Source organism: Schistocerca gregaria, chromosome 1, assembly GCF_023897955.1.
Source record: "Schistocerca gregaria isolate iqSchGreg1 chromosome 1, iqSchGreg1.2, whole genome shotgun sequence".
NCBI classification, from domain to species: Eukaryota; Metazoa; Arthropoda; class Insecta; order Orthoptera; family Acrididae; genus Schistocerca; species Schistocerca gregaria.
The window spans coordinates 1,043,258,565-1,043,282,524 of NC_064920.1; the positions used below are offsets into that span (position 1 = coordinate 1,043,258,565).

General features: G+C 41.0%; 1 protein-coding gene across 1 annotated transcript; it reads left to right on the forward strand.

Moving 5' to 3' along the window:
• Window positions 1-4,452: 4,452 nt before the first annotated feature.
• LOC126280541 (holotricin-3-like) lies at window positions 4,453-22,261 on the forward strand. Its single transcript, XM_049979774.1, has 4 exons — window positions 4,453-4,561; window positions 11,336-11,434; window positions 19,402-19,624; window positions 22,164-22,261. Exons 1-4 carry the CDS (start codon window positions 4,498-4,500, stop codon window positions 22,177-22,179), a joined length of 402 nt encoding a protein of 133 aa, XP_049835731.1. The 5' UTR covers window positions 4,453-4,497; the 3' UTR covers window positions 22,180-22,261.
• The last annotated feature ends 1,699 nt before the right edge of the window (window positions 22,262-23,960 follow it).

A 23,960-nucleotide genomic window follows, 5' to 3' on the forward strand; every position in this document is an offset into this window, starting at 1 on the left:
CAAAAATGTTGTTAGATATAAATGAATGGAAATAAATGTGCACCGGTGGTCCCGAATCTACTTTAAAAGACAGAACTGAACTCAGATTGAACCTTTAAAAATAGTGCTCACAGCATGTTACGTGATATAAATTTCATATTTGCTGATGTATGAAGCCTAATTATTTCGGACGATTTACATGAAATATTTTAATAGCAGACATACGTCAGTGACGTGCGCGGGTAGTATTTTGTGACGAAATGTTCCTTTTGCTAGAGAAAAGTCCTTCCATCTTAAGTAACAGTTGTGTAAAATCTAATAAATGATATGCAATTTAGTGCCACTCACACGACTTTACAGACAACATTTCTACACAACTTCAAGTGGAGATTACTTTAGCAAAGTGACAAATATTAGCCGGGATAATCATTTTTAAGATCAAACGAATTGTTACTCTGCCAATAGGTATCTGCTTTTATATTTTTTTGATCTACCTGAAATATCATTTATAAGTAATTAAAGTCACGAAATACTATAAACCGGTTCCGCCACATTGTGGATCAAGAAACCAAGAGCAACATGAAAATAATTTCGTATCGTCATCAATAATTGTTTTATTTAAAAAATGACTCTATTCCGTCGAAAACACGCAATTGGGATCTACCAAGAAACCGTATCGTGTTCCATAAGAGCTACTGTGTGAGTGGCCAGAGGAAACTATATACCGCTGTAGAGACGTCACTAAGCATGAATAAGAAATTACTTTTCGTTGGAATCCGTCAAAACAAGACACAATTATATTGCAGTTTAGTAAAATTAGAGGCTAAATAATAGTAGGGAGTTCGTAACGTTACCGCTTGCAACTACATGAAATTTGCTTTATATTCTGAATCTGATGTTCAAGAGCATGAACCGTTACGTGTAATTATTCTGAAAATTTTATCTTTGGTTTTAACGTTATAAGAAACTCTTTTGTTTAATATCAGTTACTTTCGTAAAACTCTAGTATAATAACAATGCTGTTAACTTTTATTTACTTTTGAACTGCAAAATAGCTAAGGCCCACAGTCCTTTTGGATACAGTTCTTTTGGTATTTTACTGGCCATGAAAAGGAATGAAATCTACTTTCGTAATAATTGCACTCAGAAAAATTATCAAACTTCGAGAAAAATAATGGCTCAAATGGCTCTGAGCACTATGGGACTTAACTTCTGAGGTCATCAGTCCCCTAGAACTTAGAACTACTGAAGCCTAACTAACCTAAGGACATCACACACATCCATGCCGGAGGCAGGATTCGAACCTGCGACCGTAAAAATCGCGCCGTTCCAGACTGTAGCGCCTAGAAGCGCTCGGTCACCCCGGCCGGCGAGAAAAATAAATAACTGCAGGTTCTAATGAACTTAATAAAAGCAGAAAGTAATTACACAAAAAATGGGTTCTGAAATAATCGCGAATCAAACGAAAAGTTTACTCATTTAATTTCCTCTCTTTTAAATGATTAAATCTTTTTTTTAATCTAAAAAGACACAGGATCTTGAAATAACGTAGTCCTAATACGCAATTTATTTTTTATCCTTTATTGAACATGCATTCTACAAACGTAAATCACTCATTTTTATTGGTACACCTCAGCGACAAAGACCTAATTCCATCCAAGTTCTAACGGCAAGGCAACAAGAGAGCAAGAGCTCAAGGTATCAAGAGAGCTTTTTTCACTCGTACATGTGCTTTTATATTATTCTAACAGTCTTATTTTCGCGTATTTTTTCTCACTACTAGTTACAAAGTTCACGCATCGCTGCAATACGTATATGTTGATGCCAAAGAAACAAAATACTGTTTCACTTAAACGTAGTGGACGGTGTCATTTAATAATTATTTCGCTTGATATGGGGGAAGATCCGTAGAATCTGGCTCTGAAGCCATAAGTGGTACAATGCTAAATTCTCCTAGCAATAACTCTAAAATAGACCATAGGTTTCAATAAAATAGATCACACTCTTCTCCAACTACGTTCTAGGTATGAATCGGAAAAAGGTATGACAAAAAATTTGCACATCACCCTTTTTATACCCCCTTCAATGTCAATTTACAATCTCGAAGATCATTGTCCGTCACTAAATTCAGTCGATAACACAAAATGTTTTTCAGAATAGGAATCCAAGTCAAATAGAAGTCATAAAACACAGCTCCGCGTCGTGGCACTGACAGGTCACTCAGTAGCGACCGGCTGCCGTATCATTCTCTGCCATGCTGCCATTTGGAATCATTCGGATGCGGTATACAGGGCTACGGGATGAGCACACCACTATCTAGGTCGCCGTCTGCTTTGTAGACCTAGGAGCCGCTACTTCTGACTCAGGCATCTCCTCAGCTGACATCACGAGGCTGAATGGAACCCGTACTAGACCTTCCACAAAGGCAGTACCACTCAGACATGTTGGCCACTTAGTTACAGGAGGCAGACACTTACAGTTCTTCAAAACTATAAATTTATACTGGTCCAAAGAAGCGATAAATACGCTTCCCCTCTATGACAGTAATATACAAAGCAACTACCCTTTCGATCCTGCTATGTGTTTAGTTTCCGTACTTGCGGAAAACAATGACTGCTATCAAGGATTCTCCAAGACCCAGTTACTTACTTATTAATGAATCTTGGGCTCTATCAGTAAAACGTGTCCCTGGGAACTGAAAGACTGGTGGTATCGAGTCACAATTGAACCATGGATTTTTTTTCAGTCTGCCTTTAACGTAACATTCATCTGTCAATGATGTGAAGATTCTCCACCGTGGGATGTCTCGGATAGGTTAAGGAGATGTAAGTCGCCGAAACACTTGCGCCAGGGCATTGAACCCCACAAAGTTATTCTTCTTTTTCAGCTAGTTAGACGCTTAATTTACTGTACAGTCGCATCTGTTATAGTGGGTGTTCCACCTGTCGTCCTCGCATTGGGATGCAAAACAACACAAGCCTCGATGGTGAGTTACGAAATATTTCAGCCGGTCGAAGTGGCCTTGCGGCTCTTGACGCTGCAGTCTGGAACCGCGAGACTGCTACGGTCGCAGGTTCGAATCCTGCCTCGGGCATGGATGAGTGTGTTGTCCTTAGGTTAGGTAGGTTTAACTAGTTCTAAGTTCTAGGGGACTAATGACCTCAGAAGTTGAGTCCCATAGTGCTCAGAGCCATTTGAACCATTTTAAATATTTCAAATATGCCCGGATCGTTCCGTAAATCTTGACATTTCACTGCTCACCAACGGAAGAGCTGTCCGTTTCACTTTTCAGTTGACCCCAGACAGAAAAATGCAAACGATTCAGGTCAGGTGATCTTGAAGGACCAAATACAGTCTCTGCTCTTGGACCATCTTAGCACATCAGATGTAGTCTTAAATCAGCAGTGTGCCAGTGCTCCATCATACATGCACCGCGTGTGATATTTGAGTGCAGTTACATGGGGGCTTGATCGAAAAGTTTCATTTGATATACTTTTGTACCAGCAACGGTCTTGCCGCGCTGGATACACCGGTTACCGTAAGATCACCGAAGTTAAGCGCTGTTGGGTGTGGTCGGCGCTTGGGTGGGTGACCATCCAGCAGCCATGCGTTGTTGCCATTTTTCGTTGTGCACTCAGCCAACTCAGGAGCGTCTTCGGTCATAACGACAGGGAGAGCGGTGTGCTGACCTCACGCCCCTCCTATCCGCAACCCCCTTAAGGATGACACGGCGGTGGGATGGTCGCGGTAGGCCACTCGTGGCCTGAAGACGCAGCTCTTTATACTTTTGTACCGATTAGAACAATATTTCATACTGGTTCTCCCACACATTCGCAGTTATCTCCCAAACGACTTGTATGCAGACACGTGTTTACTGGAATTATTTTACTTCTATTATCGTCCAATATCATCGTAGAAGCTTTAGCTTTTATGAATCGTATACATTACAGATCACATCCGACCTACGAACCAGAGACGAACTCAAAATCGAGTACAGATTTTACATTTAATAATTATTTGTGCGAATCCTACAGTGTATAATTACGCTGATGCACTTATAGACATTGACAAACTATTCTTGCGATACCCAGTACCATGAAACAAGTGTTTCCCAAGTACGTTTTAAGATTTCGTATCACACATGCGAGTCTGTGCATCTGCCGCGGCAGCTCTCAGACCTGGGGTCAGCGACTCGAACGGCCCAAATGATGAACGTGCAACTGAAATATGACAGGAGAGATTTGAGGAAATGGAGGCTTCTCGGAACTCGTGAATAGGAGCTCCAGCACTGACGTCCGTAGGAGCGGGGTATGCGAAGCCCTAATCGAGATCACAAAGCCAAATTGGCCCCAGCTGGGGGTCCAAGGACAGCGACGTTGCAGATAAGCCCGTCGCAGACGCTCGCCCGCCTGCGAGTAGAGGGGAAACACCCCGTGTGCTCTTGGGCAGCGTGACGGTGCACGCCGCGACCGTTCTATAAAAGGCCGCCTACTGCACTGGTCAGACACAGTCCGCAACATGAGGTGCCTGACACAGATCGCTCTCGCAGCCGTGCTCTGCGTCCTCCTCCTCTCCTGGACGGGTAAGACATCCTACTGCGAGCAGTTGTCAACAGTTTCACGCTAGTCAGAGGTATTCGTGCTAGTTATACATTTCTCTGAGCAAACATATAGGGTCTTCCACCAAGACTCCTATGCCCATTTAACCAAATATGGAAATACAGACTTTCTCTGCCAATCTCGATGGTGAAGTTTTCTCAGATTATAAGACACGTGAAGGCGTCGTTCAGAGGCAATGTTTCGACAAGTTTTCTACTGGTGATCTTCACATGAGGTGGACACTCCGAAGAAAGATGACGACTAGAAAATGTGTCGAAACATTGCTCGGCTGATAACTCCTTTTTGGAATTCCGTTTAAAGGTAATTCCTTCAATATATATATGGTCTGAAGACATTACCGTTCGTTTGAAGGGGGTACGACGTCAAACGTGCCGACTTGGAGCAGGAGAGGTACCACAGGACATTTTAATTTCGACTCTCTATACTTTTATAATTAAATTAATGGAATTTTGTCAGTATGACCAGGAAGGATTCACACTCATAGCAGCGGAAGTTCAAAAACATAACAAAATATTTTTTTAACATGTGAAATTTCGTCATTTTTTCGCTTACTATTGGCTGTATTTGTTGATATAGGTACACTTTCCTTCATAAGTAAGAGAGACTGTTCGATGAATTTTGCACAGCAAACAAATCATACTTACAGGTAGCTAAAACTCTAGAATCTATGTAATTTATGAAAAAATGAATGAGCTGTTACGTTTTAAACTTTATGTCTAGAAAAAAATCATATTTTCTAGTTAATTATCTCAATTTTTACCACAGTTTTTAATAGATTTGGAAAATTCTAGAGTTTCATACACCTGTAAGTATGGTTTGTATGCTGTGCAAAATTCATCAAAGAATCTCTCTTACTTGTGAAGAAAAATGTACCTATAGCAACAAATGCAGCCAACAGTAAGTGAAAAAATGTTGAAATTTCATATGTAAAAAAAATTATTTTGCTATGTTTTTGCACTTCCATTGCTATGAGTGTGAATTCTGAATCCTTCCTGGTCATGCTGACAAAGTTTTATGAATTTATTTGTAAAAGTATAGACAGTAGGAAATAAAATGTCCTGTGGTGCCTCTCCTGCTCCAAGTCGACCGGTTTGACGTCCTACCCCTCCTTAAAGAAACTGTATACTTTTTAATGGAATTCTAAAAAACTTTTTAATGGTATTGTAATGTTTAGACAAATTATCCCATGAATATGTTAAAACTGTAGTTCAATGCTGCTGGAATCTACCATTACGGCGAAGACACCACCACCTGGTGCTCTCATGACAGACCCCGTAGCTATATCAGACCTTTCGACTGTCTACTTCTTTTAAGAGAAGACACTCATTTCAAAGTGAGTACGTTCACGTAAGTTAGCATTTATTTCCATCCACAAGGATCACAATTAACCGTGTATCTAGTTCGTATAAAGTAGGGCGATGATAAAATTTGTTTTATCTTTGTAGTGTGGGCCCACCTTCTTGCTACATGCGATGACAGAGCCAGGCGTGAGAGCTCAATTTGATGGTGACTGCATAGCCATAGCCTACTCCAGGCGCCCAACTATTCATTTGTAGTTACTGAGACTACATGTGGTCCTATCACGCTTCCCTGAGGGACGCTGATAGCTATTTCGTATTTTGATGCAGACTTACGGTCTAATTATGTGCATTCTAATTCTATCAAAATGATTTCCTTCATACATTTGGATTCCAAGTTTGGCCACTGTAGCCTGATATACTCTTTGCACGTTGAACGTTAATTCCCCTAGATTTTCCTTCATATTTCAAATGATGATTAAAAGCGTATAAATACCAGTGTTACAACTTCTTCATTTCTTAGAGTTGCTCTTGCGATAGAAATCAGTCCCCATACATTTAACATTTAATTCTTGTCACCAAATAGGTACGTTTTCTAATAATGAGAGGGAAATTCGTGTAACTCTAAAAGCGATTCTCGTACGTTTTGTTCCGTGTGATGTAAAAGGCAGAAGAGGATACTACAGTTCAGCTTCCCAACGACGGTGACGTCACTAGAGACAGACCCACGTCCTAGGGAAGAAAAGGAAAGGCAATAGGCTATGTTAATTTTAAAGGAATAAGCCCGGCAGTTGCCTTAATCGTTTTACAGTAGCAACAGAAAACAACTCTGGGTGACTGGATGGGTGTTCGGAAACCCCACGCTCCCACATACGGGACCAGTGTATCATAACTGCGACATCCCCCTGTTATTGTGTGTTGTGTTGCTGAGATAAATATGGGGGGCCGGCCGGCGTGGCCGAGCGGTTCTAGGTCCTTCAGTCTGGAACCGCGCGATCGCTACAGTCCCAGGTTCGAATCCTGCCTCTGGCATGGATGTCTGTGATGTCCTGAGGTTAGTTAAGTTTACGTAGTTCTAAGTTCTAGGGGACTGATGACCTCAGATGTTAAGTTCCATAGTACTCAGAGCCATTTGAACCATTTTTGAAAAATGGGGAACAGTCCAGCACTGTCCAGATGAGTATGGGGAACCACTTATAAATCACGTTCAGGTTTCCTGGCATACAAATTCAACAGTCGTTAACCTGATGTTCGCTTTATACACTGACGGAATGACGGAAATCACAACTGCACCTCGAAACGTAGAGGACAATATTTCGCTCAGTACGAGCATTTAAACCAACAGCATCTGTTCTTTGTGTAAACTGCCAATAGCGTTCGTATCTGGTGCAAAGTATGTGGTTCTAATTATTTTGAAGCGACTAAAAACGTTAATTAAATTCAAAACCCTTAAGTTTACAGAATAATCCAATTAAATTAACGATAAACCATATTTGTGTACAGATTAGAAGACTCACACAAATCATTAGTAGCTGACACTTCCACAACGCTTCACACAACGCATATACGACTGCATGCTTCATCTTTCTTCAAGTATAACTCTGAATACCGTGGTACAAATGGGTAATTATATTTAATTTTTTGTACCGTTTTCACAGAGACAACATGATCCAAAACAAATAAACAATATTTTTGTATAATCTTTGTTGATTAGCATTGTTCGAAATAAAGTACACTTGTTTTGCAGAGTAACTATAGGAATGAATTTCACCTGTTTTTAGGAATACAGATACCTCTCAATTTCTTCGCCTAAATATGTCTAATTATTACACCATCAGTGGGTCCTCTATGACATACTTGAAAATATTAACTGTTCAATAGCAAACTCGATGAGTGGAGAAACAGGGCTAATTATTCCACAATTTTGACAAAAAAATTGTACATCTAATTTTTCAAACAATAGTGTCATTATCTAAACATTTAACATTTTTAGGTGTTAAAGACTATTTGCTCACTGGTCACACAGATATGCCAAGTGGCAATTAAATGTTGTTTGAGAAAGTAAACAGAATCAACGATACATCCCATCATAGCAAAATCATTTCTGTTTCATTTATTCACACAGCCACCTTCTCTATAATCTTATTCACGGTTGTCACTCAGGTTTTAAATGATCTCCCTGTATCTATCACACAACAGAAACACAACTCTATCGTCAAAAGAAAACTAATGGCTTATTTCCAAAATCGAAAAAATATCTGTCCTTGAGTCTGAAGGCACGTTTACTCCATTAGAAATGACTGCTCTCATTTCCCACCGGACGTTTACCATCTCCCTAGCTGGGCTGTTCAACTTGCATTTCTCTTTCTAACAACTTAATTTGCCGTAATAACTCATTATTATGGCTCTATTTTATGTGTGCATTAATATCTTGTTTTAAATCGGTATTAGTAATAATAAATTTTCTGAAACAATAAAACAAAAACAACGGTATACGTGTAGCTCTGGAGCGATATGAGGAAGTCTGAACGGCATAAGCTGAACATGAAAAATAAGTAAATACCCAAACTTAGCTTTCGCCTCTACACCAATAGCGCATTTCCGCTGTGTCATAACATTAAATTTAAGGTCGTACTCCTTAAGAGATCTGTCAGTTGCAAATGACATTGTAGTCTCATTTTTGAGAATGAGCTTGCATCAGAGTCTGGTGTAGTCCTTCCTGTACTACTGTTGTCGGGTCTTTGATGGGTGCCAAAATAAGTTGTCTGCGCTAGCACTAACGTGATTTAAAAGTACAACACGTCCGAAATTTTAAAAAAAATTAAGCCAAGAAACAGTTTAATGTAGTATACTTACAAAAATAATAACTTTTTCCTATGTATTCATAGTCTGTTATTTCGGTGGACATGTCATCAAAGAGAAAGTCATGGTAGCATTATGGAAAGTGACAGGTCTTTCTGTGGCTCACAGCTCAGCAAGCAGAGAAGTAACGAAACATTTTCAATATAAATCACTTCATTTTGTACTAATAATCTAAAGAAAAATATTTGCGACGATGAATGTAGTACATATTTCAATTCCACCATTACTTACAAGAGGTAGGACGAAAATAATTTGTATGTCATGCGGAAAACGTCCTTGGAAGTTTCAGTTTCCAGAGAATTAACAAAATTTTCTTCCTGGATAAATTTGAGGGAACATTACTAAAAGTATAAACCGAAACATTTTGTGAAATGAACCAATATTATGTACTAGTAAAGACTTTTTACCTATCAGTTTAATTCATTAAATCAGACTGATATTATTTGATTTTTTAATGACCTGATAAGACATTAGCCGTTTTGTCTATCACATATTTCATGGCCCCCGGAGTAGACCACATTCCATTGGACCTACTGACGGCCTTGGGAGAGCCAGTCCTGACAAAACTCTTCCATCTGGTGAGCAAGATGTACGAAACAGGTGAAATACCCTCAGACTTCAAGAAGAATATAATAATTCCAATCCCAAAGAAAGCAGGCGTTGACAGATGTGAAAATTACCTAACTATCAGTATCATGAGCCACAGCTGCAAAATACTAACACTAATTCTTTACAGACGAATGGAAAAACTGGCAGAAGCCGACCTCGGGGAAGATCAGTTTGGATTCCGTAGAAATACTGGAACACATGAGGCAATACTGACCTTACGACTTCTCTTAGAAGAAAGGTTAAGGAAAGGCAAACCTACGTTTCTAGCATTTGTAGACTTAGAGAAAGCTTTTGAAAATGTTGACTGGAATACTCTCTTTCAGATTATAAAGGTGGCAGGGATAAAATACAGGGCGCGAAAGGCTATTTACAATTTGTACAGAAACCAGATGGCAGTTATAAGAGTCGAGGGGCATGAAAGGGAAGCAGTGGTTGGGAAGGGAGTGAGACAGGGTTGTAGCCTCTCCCCGATGTTATTCAATCTGTATATTGAGCAAGCAGTAAAGGAAACAAAAGAAAAATTCGGAGTAGGTGTTAAAATCCATGGAGAAGAAATAAAAACTTTGAGGTTCGCCGATGACATTGTAATTCTGTCAGAGACAGCAAAGGACTTGGAAGAGCAGTTGAACGAAATGGACAGTGTCTTGAAAGGAGGATATAAGATGAACATCAACAAAAGCAAAACGAGGATAATGGAATGTAGTCGAATTAAGTCGGGCGATGCTGAGGGAATTAGATTAGGAAATGAGACACTTAAAGTAGTAAATGAGTTTTGCTATTTGGGGAGCAAAATAACTGATGATGGTCGAAGTAGAGAGGATATAAAATGTAGACTGGCAATGGCAAGGAAAGCGTTTCTGAAGAAGAGAAATTTGTTAACATCGAGTATAGATTTAAGTGTCTGGAAGTCATTTCTGAAAGTATTTGTATGGAGTGTAGCCATGTACGGAAGTGAAACATGGACGATAAATAGTTTGGACAAAAAGAGAATAGAAGCTTTCGAAATGTGGTGCTACAGAAGAATGCCGAAGATTAGATGGGTAGATCACATAACTAATGAGGAAGTACTGAATAGGATTGGGGAGAAGAGAAGTTTATGGCACAACTTGACCAGAAGAAGGGATCGGTTGGTAGGACATGTTCTGAGGCATCAAGGGATCACCAATTTAGTATTGGAGGGAAGCGTGGAGGGTAAAAATCGTAGAGGGAGACCAAGAGATGAATACACTAAGCAGATTCAGAAGGATGTAGGTTGCAGTAGGTACTGGGAAATGCAGAAGCTTGCACAGGATAGAGTCGCATGGAGAGCTGCATCAAACCAGTCTCAGGACTGAAGACCACAACCAAAAACAATAACACATATTTCACGAAACAGGATTTGTTTGGTCATCGCACCAAAATGTCGAACTCTAATCATGGCGAGGAGCTGGATCACTACAGTACAAATACGCATAATTCGACAACTGTGCACTGAAGGGAGGATAATAGTTTAAGAAACTCTTACACAAGGGCGTGGCCACTCACCCCTCTGTGTATTCGTGTATGTGATTGTGTTGCACTCGCCATCACCCATTCGTGTGAGGGGTGAGTAGTGACTATGGTATCCTTGTAAGGAAGACGTGAGTGGAATACTTTGATTGTGGGAAACTAATTGACAATTGTTTAAACAAAATTTAGAGAGCGAAAATGTGGAAAGTCAGTTCAAGGGAGAGACAAACAACAATTAAACTAATAATTGATTTATAGAATTTGGATCTTGACAGTTTAGGAACATTTATATTATCATGACGTTTTTCTACGGCTAAAAGAAATTGCGCCATTTCGGTATTACACGTGCTCATTACATTCTTAATATAGGTCTCAAGTTGTCAATAGCGTCTCCCTTTCTCGTTTTTCCTACCATCGTATTCGTTAACTGAATACACTTCCTCACCATCTAACTCACTGAACACAATGCTTGTCTTCCAGATGCTTCACCGACGCCAGATGTTAATGAAGAAACCGTGAAAGTCCACGAAGAGAAGGTACCATCTGAAGAAGTACCAGCTGCTTCTCAGGCTGCAGATGGTAAGTTCAAAAGCCATAACTCTTTCTTACAGATACATGTGTCACTTATCTCTACACCCATATCTTGGGTACAGTTATTGGTGAGAACATTTTCTACAGCAGATCCTCTCTTGTTTTCATTGTTGTCAACATTTCTTGGAGAAGAAATTTGGTGAATTTTCTGTATAAATTATCTCACATTTCATCTCATGAATTTATACGAAAAGGGCTTTCATTTCATTAGAATGTCCACATTTCCTCTTATACAAAATGTTCCTTCAACGGAACAACGCCCGATATTAATAAAAGGAAAATATTATTATTATCTCCTCAGGAAACATCAAAACCGTAAATGGCTGAAGGTACGACATAATAGTAACTGTTTAATGGTTTTATTGATTTCTTCAGTTAATGTCACGTGATTATGGTTCTAGAAATCGCTTTCTGTACTGCCGTAGGTTTTCATAGCTATTTTACGAGACTTTCTTTCCTGTAGTTAAGTCACACTGTAAGCGACGAAATGCTTGAGGTAATTGATGCACAGCAAACATGAAATCTCACATAGAACATTATTTCGTAATGTCACTAGCACCTTGTACTGTAAAGCTTACCCGCGCGCAGTGGCCGCGCGGTTTGAGGCTTCATGTTACAGATTGCGTGGTCCCTCTCGCCAGAAATTCGAGTCGTCTCTCGGGCATAGGTGTGTGTGGTGTTCTTAGCATAAGTCAGTTTAAGTCCTGTGTAAGTCAAGGGACCGATGGACCTCTGCAGTTTGGTCCATCAGTAATTCACACACATTAGATTTTGCAGAACTTTATGTTGTAAACAAATTCTGTCGGTTGCCAAAGAGGACAATCATAAATCTAATTTTGCTTCTCGGTATTACAAAGTGCTGCTGCTGAAGCGAGGACTAAAAAACCTTCGAGCGAAACTGCTTACTTTCCTCTTCGTTACATAGTGATAATTGATGCAGAGATTCTGTAAACAAACGTTATTATCAGTTGTGTCTACAGACCTTCATTTTTCTTTATCAGAGGCACTGCATTTTGTGAACTGTGCACTGTCACAATAACTGCATGTTTTTATAGTTTCTTCTGTTTCGCCGTAATAATTCATATATATGCTGTGGTTTCAATTTCTCCAGCGTGCTGTACAGATAGGGCCAGTTTCAAGGTGCTCTGTAAGTGTAGGGTCTTAAATATTACATATTGATTCTTGATCTTTCCCAATATTTGATTTATTAGCCACATAAGCAGAGTTCTCAGTTTTAGAAAAACAAGTGGTCAGATGATATTTCTGGTGTTGGAATAATTGGTGTCATGAACAAAAGTGTTTAGTTGTCAACTACATTTTACACTGATTTCATGCTACCTCTGTTCTTGGCGGTTGAACGCTTCTGGAGTGTCTTTGCACTGGGTGAATGATGACATCTTAAATTAGGCTGCTACTGAGGACATTCTTCCTCTGCTACAAATTATTGTGTGAGAAAAGCATCTTCCCCGTGACAGGTTATGCTTACTAGTACATTAAAATTTCGTATCAAACAAAGCCGACATCGAACTTTTACTTTTCACAAGAATTTTGGCCATAAGGAATTCTAAGAACGATCAGTTTCTAAAGGAGTTGGTACGATTCCTCGTTTATCACACAATTTACATTTGCAGAGGGTTTCACCACACAGCGCTGCAGAGCAAACGGTTGATTCAAGACGAACGGTTTCTTACGATGCTTATATTTAACTGTGTACTTCATAAAGAGACAGTGACTGAGCAGATGTTCGGGGATAAGTGAAAGGGTACTGGCAGCAAAGCTAACAGGACGTAATAAGCTGGTACTAAGTGACCTTACGTAATAACTGTTCAGAAAATTCCAGCTGCATTACGCGGAGCCGAATGAAAATGAAATGAGGAAACAATTTGTTCCAACTATCACTGCATCCTCCATGCCCTATTCCCACAGTATTTAAGATAGCTCCTATTCAGTACAGTAAGCGGAACTGTCTGATATGCTGGAACCCGTGAAGCATTGTCAATATGACTTTCAAAGAGATTTAATGCCTAAGATATTAAAACTTACAGAGATGGTCTTTTCAAATCACGCTGAAATGAGTCACATGTACACGGTATTTGAATCCATTTACAGGCATGAATTCCTATATCAACGTTTCAGTCTTGCAATTAACGGTCCGAAGCTTCTTCACAGACGCCAGAGAGAAGATAGTAATAAGTCAGTAGGTCATGCATGGAAAAGTTTTTCGCATGTTGTACAAAAATACATGTTTGCAGTAACTAAGATATGTCGAAGTTTTGCTATCGTCAGAAACGTCTGTTACAATCGAAAGACGAGGACACTCAGTTCCTGGAAGATATGTTAGTTGCTTATTAAAGTCTTTGCTGTGATCATTTACTTCGGTTTGAAATTTTGTGTTACAGGCAAATCACTATGACGTACTTTTATATTAGATGTGTTTAAAGATTTTCCGCTATTCCCATACGATGAATGTTGGCACTTCTGCTTACTCTTCGCAAAGATCACATACGATGGATGTTGACACTTTTACTTCCTTTATGCTAAGACGGGCCTCAAACATCATTATTGCGTCTATATTCTTTGAGAAAGGCACTCGTCAGTAAGTATTGAATCTTTTGAAATTATTCTCTTTCTAAAACTCGTGTTCCATGCCTAACATAGTTTGCATTGCAATGGTGGATTTGTACCCTTCTATTTTTTTTCCTTTTCATAACTGGATCGTTAATCTGACCGTCTTAGGTTTGTTACCTCTAAGGTAGAATGACCTATGTCCCATCTTCATTATAACCAGAGGGCTGTCATTCACCTACGGATCGTGTTTAACGGGATTTTGTCTTTTATCGCTTACGCTTCGCTTTACGAATACCTAGTCCACTTTCCACTTAAACCAGTACACAACACAACGTGGAAACCACAACCAAGCTAGGAGACGTCACACAGTAACCGTCGTTAATTCGTCTCACGAGCGGCCCATAGCTGAGCTTCAGGCTGATTAACAGCTTTGATATGGAACTCATGTGACATAAAACTGAAGATCAGTATCAAGGCGAGCTGTACAATGCTTACAGAAAAGGAATGTAACACAGGCAGTAGCGCCCTGATTATGATTTATGTTCAACAAACCTCCACCATTCTTTCTTAGTCAATACAAAAACGAGTGGTCTAGGATAGTAATAGATAATGCGTAAAATGACTATGAAAAAATATCCAACTGTCAATTTTTAGTAATTAGAACCACAAACTAAGTTATTGTACAGAACATTTAGTATACTCCATCTCGTAGCCGTTTTATTAATCAGTAGTTCTACAGTTCCACACGATCAGTTGCAGAAAGGGCACGACGCGATATGAAATCACTTTAGAAATAATCTTCGCTTATTTTAATCTACCTCTGTCTACTCAAAAAGTATCCGATAGACACCAATTTTTGAGAACAATATAGGATGTGGAGAGAAACGTTTGAGAAACAATCGATGAGTTTTTATTCAAGTACAACCAAAGTCATATAAAACCTATGGAAAGATATGACCGCTATTTGACTCTATGATTTGCTTTATTACACGATCTAGGTTTCAGCCTTGGGCCATTTTCAAGTGTTGCAAATATCAAAAATCACGCAATTCATCACTAAAATATACGTCTTCAGTCATATAAACCTGGTGTTTCGCAGGTAAAGGTGAGAACTTTTTTTGTGACATGATAATTGGCTGGCGACTTGGAAGATTTATTAAGGAGATACAAGTGTGAAATAAAAATCAGTCATTTGTAACACTTGACAATAGTCTGAGGCTGAAATCCAGATCGTATAATGAAGCATATCAAACAGTCAAATCGCAGTTACTGTTACATAAACAGTTTAGTTTTACTTAAATCTTAAGTATGGTGTGCTTATCATTCATTTGACGTTGACATTAGAGGACAATTTTCTGTGTACAAAATTCAAACCCATAAACTACTAATCCACAGCTACTGTATTGCATTATATGCTATCCTACGGGTAGAAAATAGAACGAATTTCTGCATACCAGTATCCAGATAAACCTTCTTTCTTCTAGATCAATTTTTCACATAATGGTTATGTAAGTTCTAATTTTGCCAGATGACTTCCGCCGTGAACTGAGGTTCCAGGTACAAGTATCACATCCTAGTGTACTCCCTGTATCTTAAACTTTACGTAAGCGAATTCGAAATCATTTCCTGGTTATTTCCAATTGGAAACACTTCCTGTCCCTCTATCAGCTAGTCTGGTATTTGGCTGAAGAGATGTTAGGCTTAAAAATATGTAGGATCTTGAAAATTTCACGACACCTCCTTGGAGTCTATAGTTCAGGGTAGCATCTCAAGGAGCGCTTTGTAACGTGGCAAATCCACTCCAGGTATACTATCTCTTTGGTCTCTACGAGGGACATTCAGTAATTAGATATACTGATTTAGATGTGAAATCTTTTGGAAGAGTTTTCTACTTTCTCGACTTTGAGTTGGCATCCGTTGGATAAGCTGAGTACAACACTGACGGATAAAAATTATTTTGCTTATAATCTTGCAAATAACGGTGCCGCGTCCTCTTAAAGTTCCCACATTAGTTGAAGAACGTTTAGTTATCCGTTTTTGCTTTCTGTGTGTGAAAAACCTGCTAAGATCTATTTTCAAATTATGTTACAGTACGGTGAAAGATGTACGTACAGCGGAAATTTTTGTAAGTGGGTAGAGGAACGCAGAAATGGTCGAACCTCAGTGACTGGAGAGCGGCTTCCTGACTGGGCAGCTGAAGTGTTAACTCCTTCGCTGGAAACCCGCATTGACGAACACATTCGTGAAGGCCGAAGTGTTACAGTTGGACGCATACCAAAAACTCTTGCTCTAACGGTTGCCACAGTTCCTAACGTCATCAGTAACTAGTTCAAGTACAGCAAAACAAGTGCAATGAGAGTTCTGAAAGAGTTAATGCAAAAACACAAGTTAACGAGACTTAAAGTGTGTAAGTACTGAGAGAACGTAATGGAAGGTAAAATAGCCTTTTCTGAACAATATTTCGACGTGTAATGAAACTTAGATTCACCATTCTGAAACAGAAGACAAAGCATGGAATGGAAACACACCAGCACACCTGACCAAAAGAAATTCAGAACATGAGCGTCAGAAGTCTTATTAACCGTCTTTTGGGATGCCCAAGATGTTGTCTTTTTTGGTTAATTGGAAGACCAGCTTACAGTAAACAGTACCCACTAGTCAGACATGCTGATTAACAAACTAAAGCCAGCAATAAGACAAAAACGCCAAGGGTCTTGAAGAAAAGGCGTGATGTTGCTACACGACAACGCCCGCCCTCGCACTGCCCAGCTGTCCAAGAAACCATTGAGTTGGGAGGTACTACAACATCCTTCCTACAGTCCAGATTTGGCTCATTCGGATTTCCTTCTGTTTGGTCCACTCAAGGAGAGATTAGGTGGAAAAACAACAAGAACTAAGCGGAAAAATCGTCCTAACAACACAAGTATATCTTTGTATCAGGTATTAAAAAACCAGCTTATCATTGGGACAAACGTATTGATATACATGGGAATTTTTAAGAAAAAGTAAATGCTCCATTCCTTAGAAACACTTTTTTTCTACATATTTTTGTCTAAAAGGCTTCAAATGGCTCTGAGCACTATGGGACTTAACATCTGAGGTGATCGCTCCCCTTGAACATAGAACTACACTACTGGCCATTAACATTGCTACACCAAGAAGAAATGCAGATGATAAACGGGTATTCATTGGACAAATATTTTATACTATGACATGTGATTACATTTCCACACAATGTGGGTACATAGATCCTGAGAAATCAGTACCCAGAACAACCACCTCTGGCAGTAATAACGGCCTTGATATGCCTGGGCATTCAGTCAAAAAAGGAGCTGGCGTGTACAGGTACAGCTGCCCATGCAGCTACAACACGATACCACAGTTCATCAAGAGTAGTGACTGTCATATTGTGACATGCCAGTTGCTCGGCCACCATTGACCAGACGTTTTCAACTGGTGAGAGATCTGGAGATCGTGCTGGCCAGGGCAGCAGTCGAACATTTTCTGTATCCAGAAAGGCCTGTACAGTGCCTGCTGCATGCGGTCGCGCATTATCCTGCTAAAATGTAGGGTTTCGCAGGGATCGAACGAAGGGTAGAGCCACGGGTCGTAACACATATGGAATGTAACGTCCACTGTTCAAAGTTCCGTCAATGCGAACAAGAGGTGACCGAGACGTGTAACCAATGGCACCCCATATCATCACGGCGGGTGATACGCCAGTATGGCGATGACGAATACACGCTTCCAATGTGCGTTCACCGCGATGTCGCCAAACACGCATGCGACCATCATGATGCTGTAAACAGAACCTGGATTCATCCGTAAAAATGACGTTTTGCCATTCGTGCAGGGTTCGTCGTTGAGTACACCATCACAGGCGCTCCTGTCTGTGATGCAGCGTCAAGGGTAGCCGCAGACATGGTCTCCGTGTTGATAGTCCATGCTGCTGCAAACGTCATCGAACTGTTCGTGCAGATGGTTGTTGTCTTGCAAACGTCCACATCTGTTGACTCAGGGATCGAGACGTGGCTGCACGATCCGTTACAGCCATGCCGATAAGATGTCTGTGATCTCGACTGCTAGTGATACGAGGCCGCTGGGATCCAGCAAGGCGTTCCGTATTACCGTCCTGAAGCCACCGATTCCATATTCTGCTAACAGTCATTGGACCTCGACCAACGCGAGCAGTAATGCGATAACCGCAATCGCGATAGGCTACAATCCGACCTTTATCAAAGTCAGAAACGTGATGGTACGCATTTCTCCTCCATACACGAGGCATCACACAACGTTTCACCAGGCAACGCCGGTCAACTGCTGTTTGTGTATGAGAAATCAGTTGGAAACTTTCCTCATGTCAGCACGTTGTAGGTGTCGCCATGGGCGCCAACCTTGTGTGAATGCTCTGAAAAGCTAATCATTTGTATATCACAGTATCTTCTTGCTGTCTGTTAATTTTCGCATCTGTAGCACGTCATCTTCGTGGTGTAGAAATTTTAATGGCCAGTAGTGTACTTAAACCTAACAAACCTAAGGACATCACACACATCCACGCCAGGGGCAGGATTCGAACCTGCTACCGTAGCGGTCGCGCGGTTCCAGACTGAAGTGTCTAGAACTGCTTGGCCACAGCGGCCGGCCGTTTTGTCTCTTTAAGTAATAAACGTCCCTCGTGTGCTCTCACAGCAGGCCTTCCCCACTAAAACTGTCATATTCAGGGCAGTAACAAAGAAACACCAACCAATATTTTTTTATAAATTATTGACAAGGACGGAAACACCATGCTACAATGGCAGAATTTAGTATTACGAAATAAACCCATAGGTTTGAATTTTGCTTCATAATCGGTCCTCGCATTGCTTTTCTCACTTGTTTTTTCTTTTAGCTTCGGCATAGCTTTGTGTATGTCAAAAACATCGTGTTGTATTGTAGCGCGCTTCAAATTACTGCTCTAATCATTTCCTCCTGTGAATGGATGAGCTCAGCTCACAAGTAAGATGACGGCAATGTCAGAAATAACACCGAGCGAGGTGGCGCAGTGTTAGCATACTGGACTCGCATTCGGGAGGACGACGGTTCAATCCTGCGACCGACCATCCTGACTTAGGTTTTCCGTGATTTCCCTAAATCGCTCAAGGCAAATGCCGGGATGATTCCTCTGAAAGGGCACGGCCGACTTCCTTCCTCGTCCTTCCCTAATCCTATGAGACCGATGACCTCTCTGTTTGATCTCTTCCCCCAAAACAGCCCAACCCAACCAGAAAGAAGAATGATATTCACACAGTGTAACTAGAAACTTTCTGGTTGCATTCAGCTCTGATTTACAGCACAGATCTTTAGGGGTGCAATAAGAGACGGTTCTGATGACACGATTGCCCCCGCAGGTGAAGCAGCAGCACGTGTGAAGCGCGGAGGCGGCGGCTGCAAAACGTGCGGGGGCGGCGGCGGTGGCCACGGAGGCGGCCACGGAGGCGGTCTCGGAGGCGGCCATCACGGGGGCGGCGGCTTCGGGGGCGGTCTCAGCGGCAGCCACTCCCAGAGCAGCTCCCAGGCCTCCAGCTCCAGTTCCAGCGGCAGCTTTGGAGGCGGCTTTGGGGGTGGCAAGCAGTGAGTATCAGCCGTCATAGGTCCTTCACCTAATACTATATTACAGCAGACGTAGATGTATCGAAAAAAACGCTACTTACAGGGCATATTAGGAGTGGCTTTACTGATCTTCCACAGAAGCCTCTCACTTCTGCAAAGGGTCAATTTCTCACACATTGATGCTTTAACTAATAGGTTATTGTCACTGAGCAGTCATCAGAATTTAACGTAAGGCATTAAAGAACAATTGTGAACGTGGAAAGCAGAAAGTTACTTTTCTAACTATTGAATATATTCACATTTATTTATTGGTCACAGTCCTGTCCTTCATGGCCGGCCGGGGTGACCGGGCGGTTCTAGGCGCAACAGTCTGGGACCTCGCGACCGCTACGGTCGCAGGTTCGAATCCTGCCTCGGGCATGGATGTGTGTGATGTTCTTAGGTTAGTTAGGTTTAAGTAGTTCTAACTTCTAGAGGACTGATGACCTCAGAAGTTAAGTCCTATAGTGCTCAGAGCCATTTGAACCTGTCCTTCATTATTTACAGCAGCTTGGTTCCTTTGCGTTTACATGTAAGACGTCTTCGGACTGATTATGGGCCAATGAAGAAGGATAATAGCACCTAATAATGGCAGTAATTACCGAAACCAGCAGTGGAAGTTTTCAATTAAACAAAAAAAGCCATTGTGATTGTCAAATAAAAGTTAACTGACAATATACCTGATAATTATTGAAGCTCCGTCTATTTGATGACAAATATAAATAACTGAGTATTTTCGTGCTTTTTTACACTGATTTGTTGAGGTGCAGCTCGACAGAAAGGAAGAAGTGTACTCCTTAGTTTATATTCTCTGAGTAAACAAAAATAAATAAATAAATAAAGACGCACCACGAGTTAATTATCTGAACCTGTAGATGTGTTGTACATATACAGACAACAAATGATGACAGTCTCAGAATAATTGTATGATTTATTCAAAATAACACTCTTCACAAACTGAGCAAGTCCACAAAGCTTTGATACATATCTGACCCTTACGCAAGCAGTTATTCGGCTTGACGTTGATTGATAGTTTTTGGATGTCATCCTGAGGAATATCGTACTAGATTCTGTCCAATCGGGGCGTTAGATCGTCGAAATCCCGAGGTGGTTGGATGGTCCTGCCCATCAAGTTCCAAACATTCTTAATTGGGAATAGATACGGTGACTTGCTGTTCGAGGTAGAGTTTGGCAAGGACGAAGACAAGCAAGGGAAACCAACTGCGTCTGTGGGCGGCCATTATCTTTTGGAAATGTGTGCCCAGGATGGCTTCCCACGTACCGCTGTGCTGCAAGAGTGCTGCGGATGACAACTAAAGAGGTCCTGCTACTAAAACAAATGACACACCAGACCATTACTCCTGGTTGTCGAGACGTACAGTGGGGGACAAATTGGTATCCCACCGCTGTCTGGTGTATTTCCACACACGTCCTTGCTGGCCATCGAGTCTCAGCTCGAACCGGGATACATCGCTGAAGACAATTCTACTCCGATCAATGAAATTCCAGGCTGAAGATGTGTCTGGACATGATCCGGATAGTGGTGGGATATCAGATAGACGGTCGTCCGCCATGCAGCCGGACAACCAGGAGTGATGGGCTGGGATGCTATTTTATTTCATATCATCCCTTTGGTTGACATCCGAGGCACCCTTACAGCACGGCCACTCGTCGACGATATGCTACACCCTGTTTTGTTGCCTTTCATGACAAGCACTCCTGGTATTACATTTCAGCACGAGAGCCGAGAGGTGTTACCGCTGTCTTCGTGCTTGCCACGCCCTACCTTGCCCGGCAAGGTCTCCGGATCTCTCCTCAGTCGAGAACGTTCGGATGATGATGATGTTGATGTTTGGTTTGCGGGGCGCGATCATCAGCGTCCGTACAAAGTCCAAATATTTACGCAGTCCAATTTTTTTTTACAGTCACTGTGACGAATGATGAGGTTAATGAAATACTACGTTTGGAGCATTACGAGCAGAGCACTCCAACCAGCTCGGATGGTTGGAGTGCCAATGAGACAGAATCTGGCACGATATCCCTCAGGATCCAATAACTTTATCAATGCCAAGCCGAATAATTGCTTGCGTAAGGGCCAGAGGTGGACCGGCAAGTTATTGACTTGCTCAATTTGTAGAGCTCTTCCTCTTGTTAAATCATTAATTTTGATGACATTGTAATCACTTGTTTGTCTCTACATGTACATCACATCTACCGCTTTCTGTCGCAATAGGATAATTCCTTCGTGCTGCGTCGATCCCTTATGTGGACTCATATTAACGACTGAAACGTCACTGGTACTAGCGTTTACGTCATCTGACAGATCTTCTAGGGCCTAACAAATTATGTAGTTACATAATGCTGCCCGATGGTAATGTACTTAGAGAAGAAAATAAGTAAACAAAGTAAAAAATGAAGTAAGATAAACCATAAAATAAGCTGCTTTTGACGGAAGTAAATTTATGTGACGATAAGATTTGAAACACTTTATGTAATTAGTTTTTTTCTTTCTTTGTTTCAGTGGACATGGAAAGTGAGAAGCCTGGACGTGATCGCTTGTCTCTGCTGCTCACTGATGCCATTGTAACTTGGATCAAATAAACTACTTGCTTAATATTACTGAGCCTGTCGATATTCTTTACTCTGTCCTGATACTGTAAGCTAAGAAAATGTATTCGCGCTAAAGACACGCACTTTAACAAGCCTTCAGGAAACCAACGCAGCTACGGAGGGATCGATGATACGAAATCCAAGAAGAACGTAGGTTCTGCTACAGAGTAGCCAGACGGAATGTGGAACAGTCAAAACAGTAGCATTATCCGTTGTACAAGCTGTGACTGACAGAAGCTCAAGCTTCGTCTCAGTTTGTCAACGCTGCAGCTGTACCATATATCGTTAGCTTCCGTGTCTCGAGGTCTCAGACATGTGCATGCAACAACGTGTATTGCTTTAAGCTCTAGGGCTTTGAGGTTCTGAGAGCTCTAATTTAATCCGTATATTACATTTATGAGACGTTTCTGATACAGGTGTTAAGATTTTCCCCACTTATTGAATATGCCTATTAAATCTAACCCTATCATGCGCTATTTGATCCCATGGACCAATAAGTGCAACTCGAGAAGCATACTAGCACATAATCAATTTATGAATAACCATGTAATGTTCAACAAACTGCACTTCTTTAATAGTATGTGAAGCCATAATGTTTTGCATGAAATGCGATGCCACACAAAAATACGCAGAGGGAATATCAATTGCTTGCTATCTGTTACTAACACACTTTCAGCTTTCAAGGTATTGCAGTACGGATGTGAAAGTTGTTGTCCTGGATGCCTTTTTATGACAGTTACCCTAACAGAACTCTCCAGCTCTCTCGGCTAACACCCGTCGTGTTTTCTTGCATGATGAAACTGGGAGGGTTCCATCTCCCATAGAGTAAAATGTTTTTATCGGATGCCTCATTCAGAGAAAACAGTTTCACACAACTCTCGCCATACGTCTCACTATAAAATGATTACAACACATCCATTGAAAAAGTCAGTAAAGGATTATACGTTAAAGTAACAACATCGAGACGACTTCCTGTAAGCCCTTAAGTCATGTACACAGACTACATCTACATCTACATCTACTCCGCAATCCACCATACGGTGTGGCGGAGGGTACCTCGTACCACAACTGGCATCTTCTCTCCCTGTTCCAATCCCAAACAGAACGAGGGAAAAATGACTGCCTATATGCCTCTGTACGAGTCCTAATCTCTCTTATCTTATCTTTGTGGTCTTTCCGCGAAATGTAAGTTGGCGGCAGTAAAATTGTACTGCAGTCAGCCTCAAATGTTGGTTGTCTAAATTTCCTCAGTAGCGATTCACGAAAAGAACGCCTCCTTTCCTCCAGAGACTCCCACCCGAGTTCGTGAAGCATTTCCGTAACACTCACGCAATGATCAAACCTACCAGTAACAAATCTAGCAGCCCGCCTCTGAATTGCTTCTATGTCCTCCCTCAATCCGACTTGATGGGGATCCAAAACGCTCGAGCAGTACTCAAGAACAGGTCGTATTAGGGTTTTATAAGTGGTCTCCTTTACAGATGAACCAGATCATCCCAAAATTCCACAAATGAACCGAAGACGACTATCCGCCTTACCCACAACTGCCACTACATGCTTGTCCCACTTCATGTCGCTCTGCAGTGTTACGCTCAAATATTTAATCGACGTGACTGTTGAAAGTCAGACTAGTAATATATTTATATGATTGTAATACAATGATTTTATAAGTAACTTTACTATAATTATTATTACACATGATGTTGTG

What these genes read in the sequence shown, in the direction of transcription:
- LOC126280541 (XM_049979774.1), top strand. Translation starts at nt 4,498, where the DNA reads ATGAGGTGCCTGACACAGATCGCTCTCGCAGCCGTGCTCTGCGTCCTC. An exon ending in CCTCCTCCTCTCCTGGACGG is followed by an intron (nt 4,562 to 11,335) that starts GTAAGACATCCT and finishes CTTGTCTTCCAG; the next exon opens with ATGCTTCACCGACGCCAGAT. An exon ending in TGCTTCTCAGGCTGCAGATG is followed by an intron (nt 11,435 to 19,401) that starts GTAAGTTCAAAA and finishes TTGCCCCCGCAG; the next exon opens with GTGAAGCAGCAGCACGTGTG.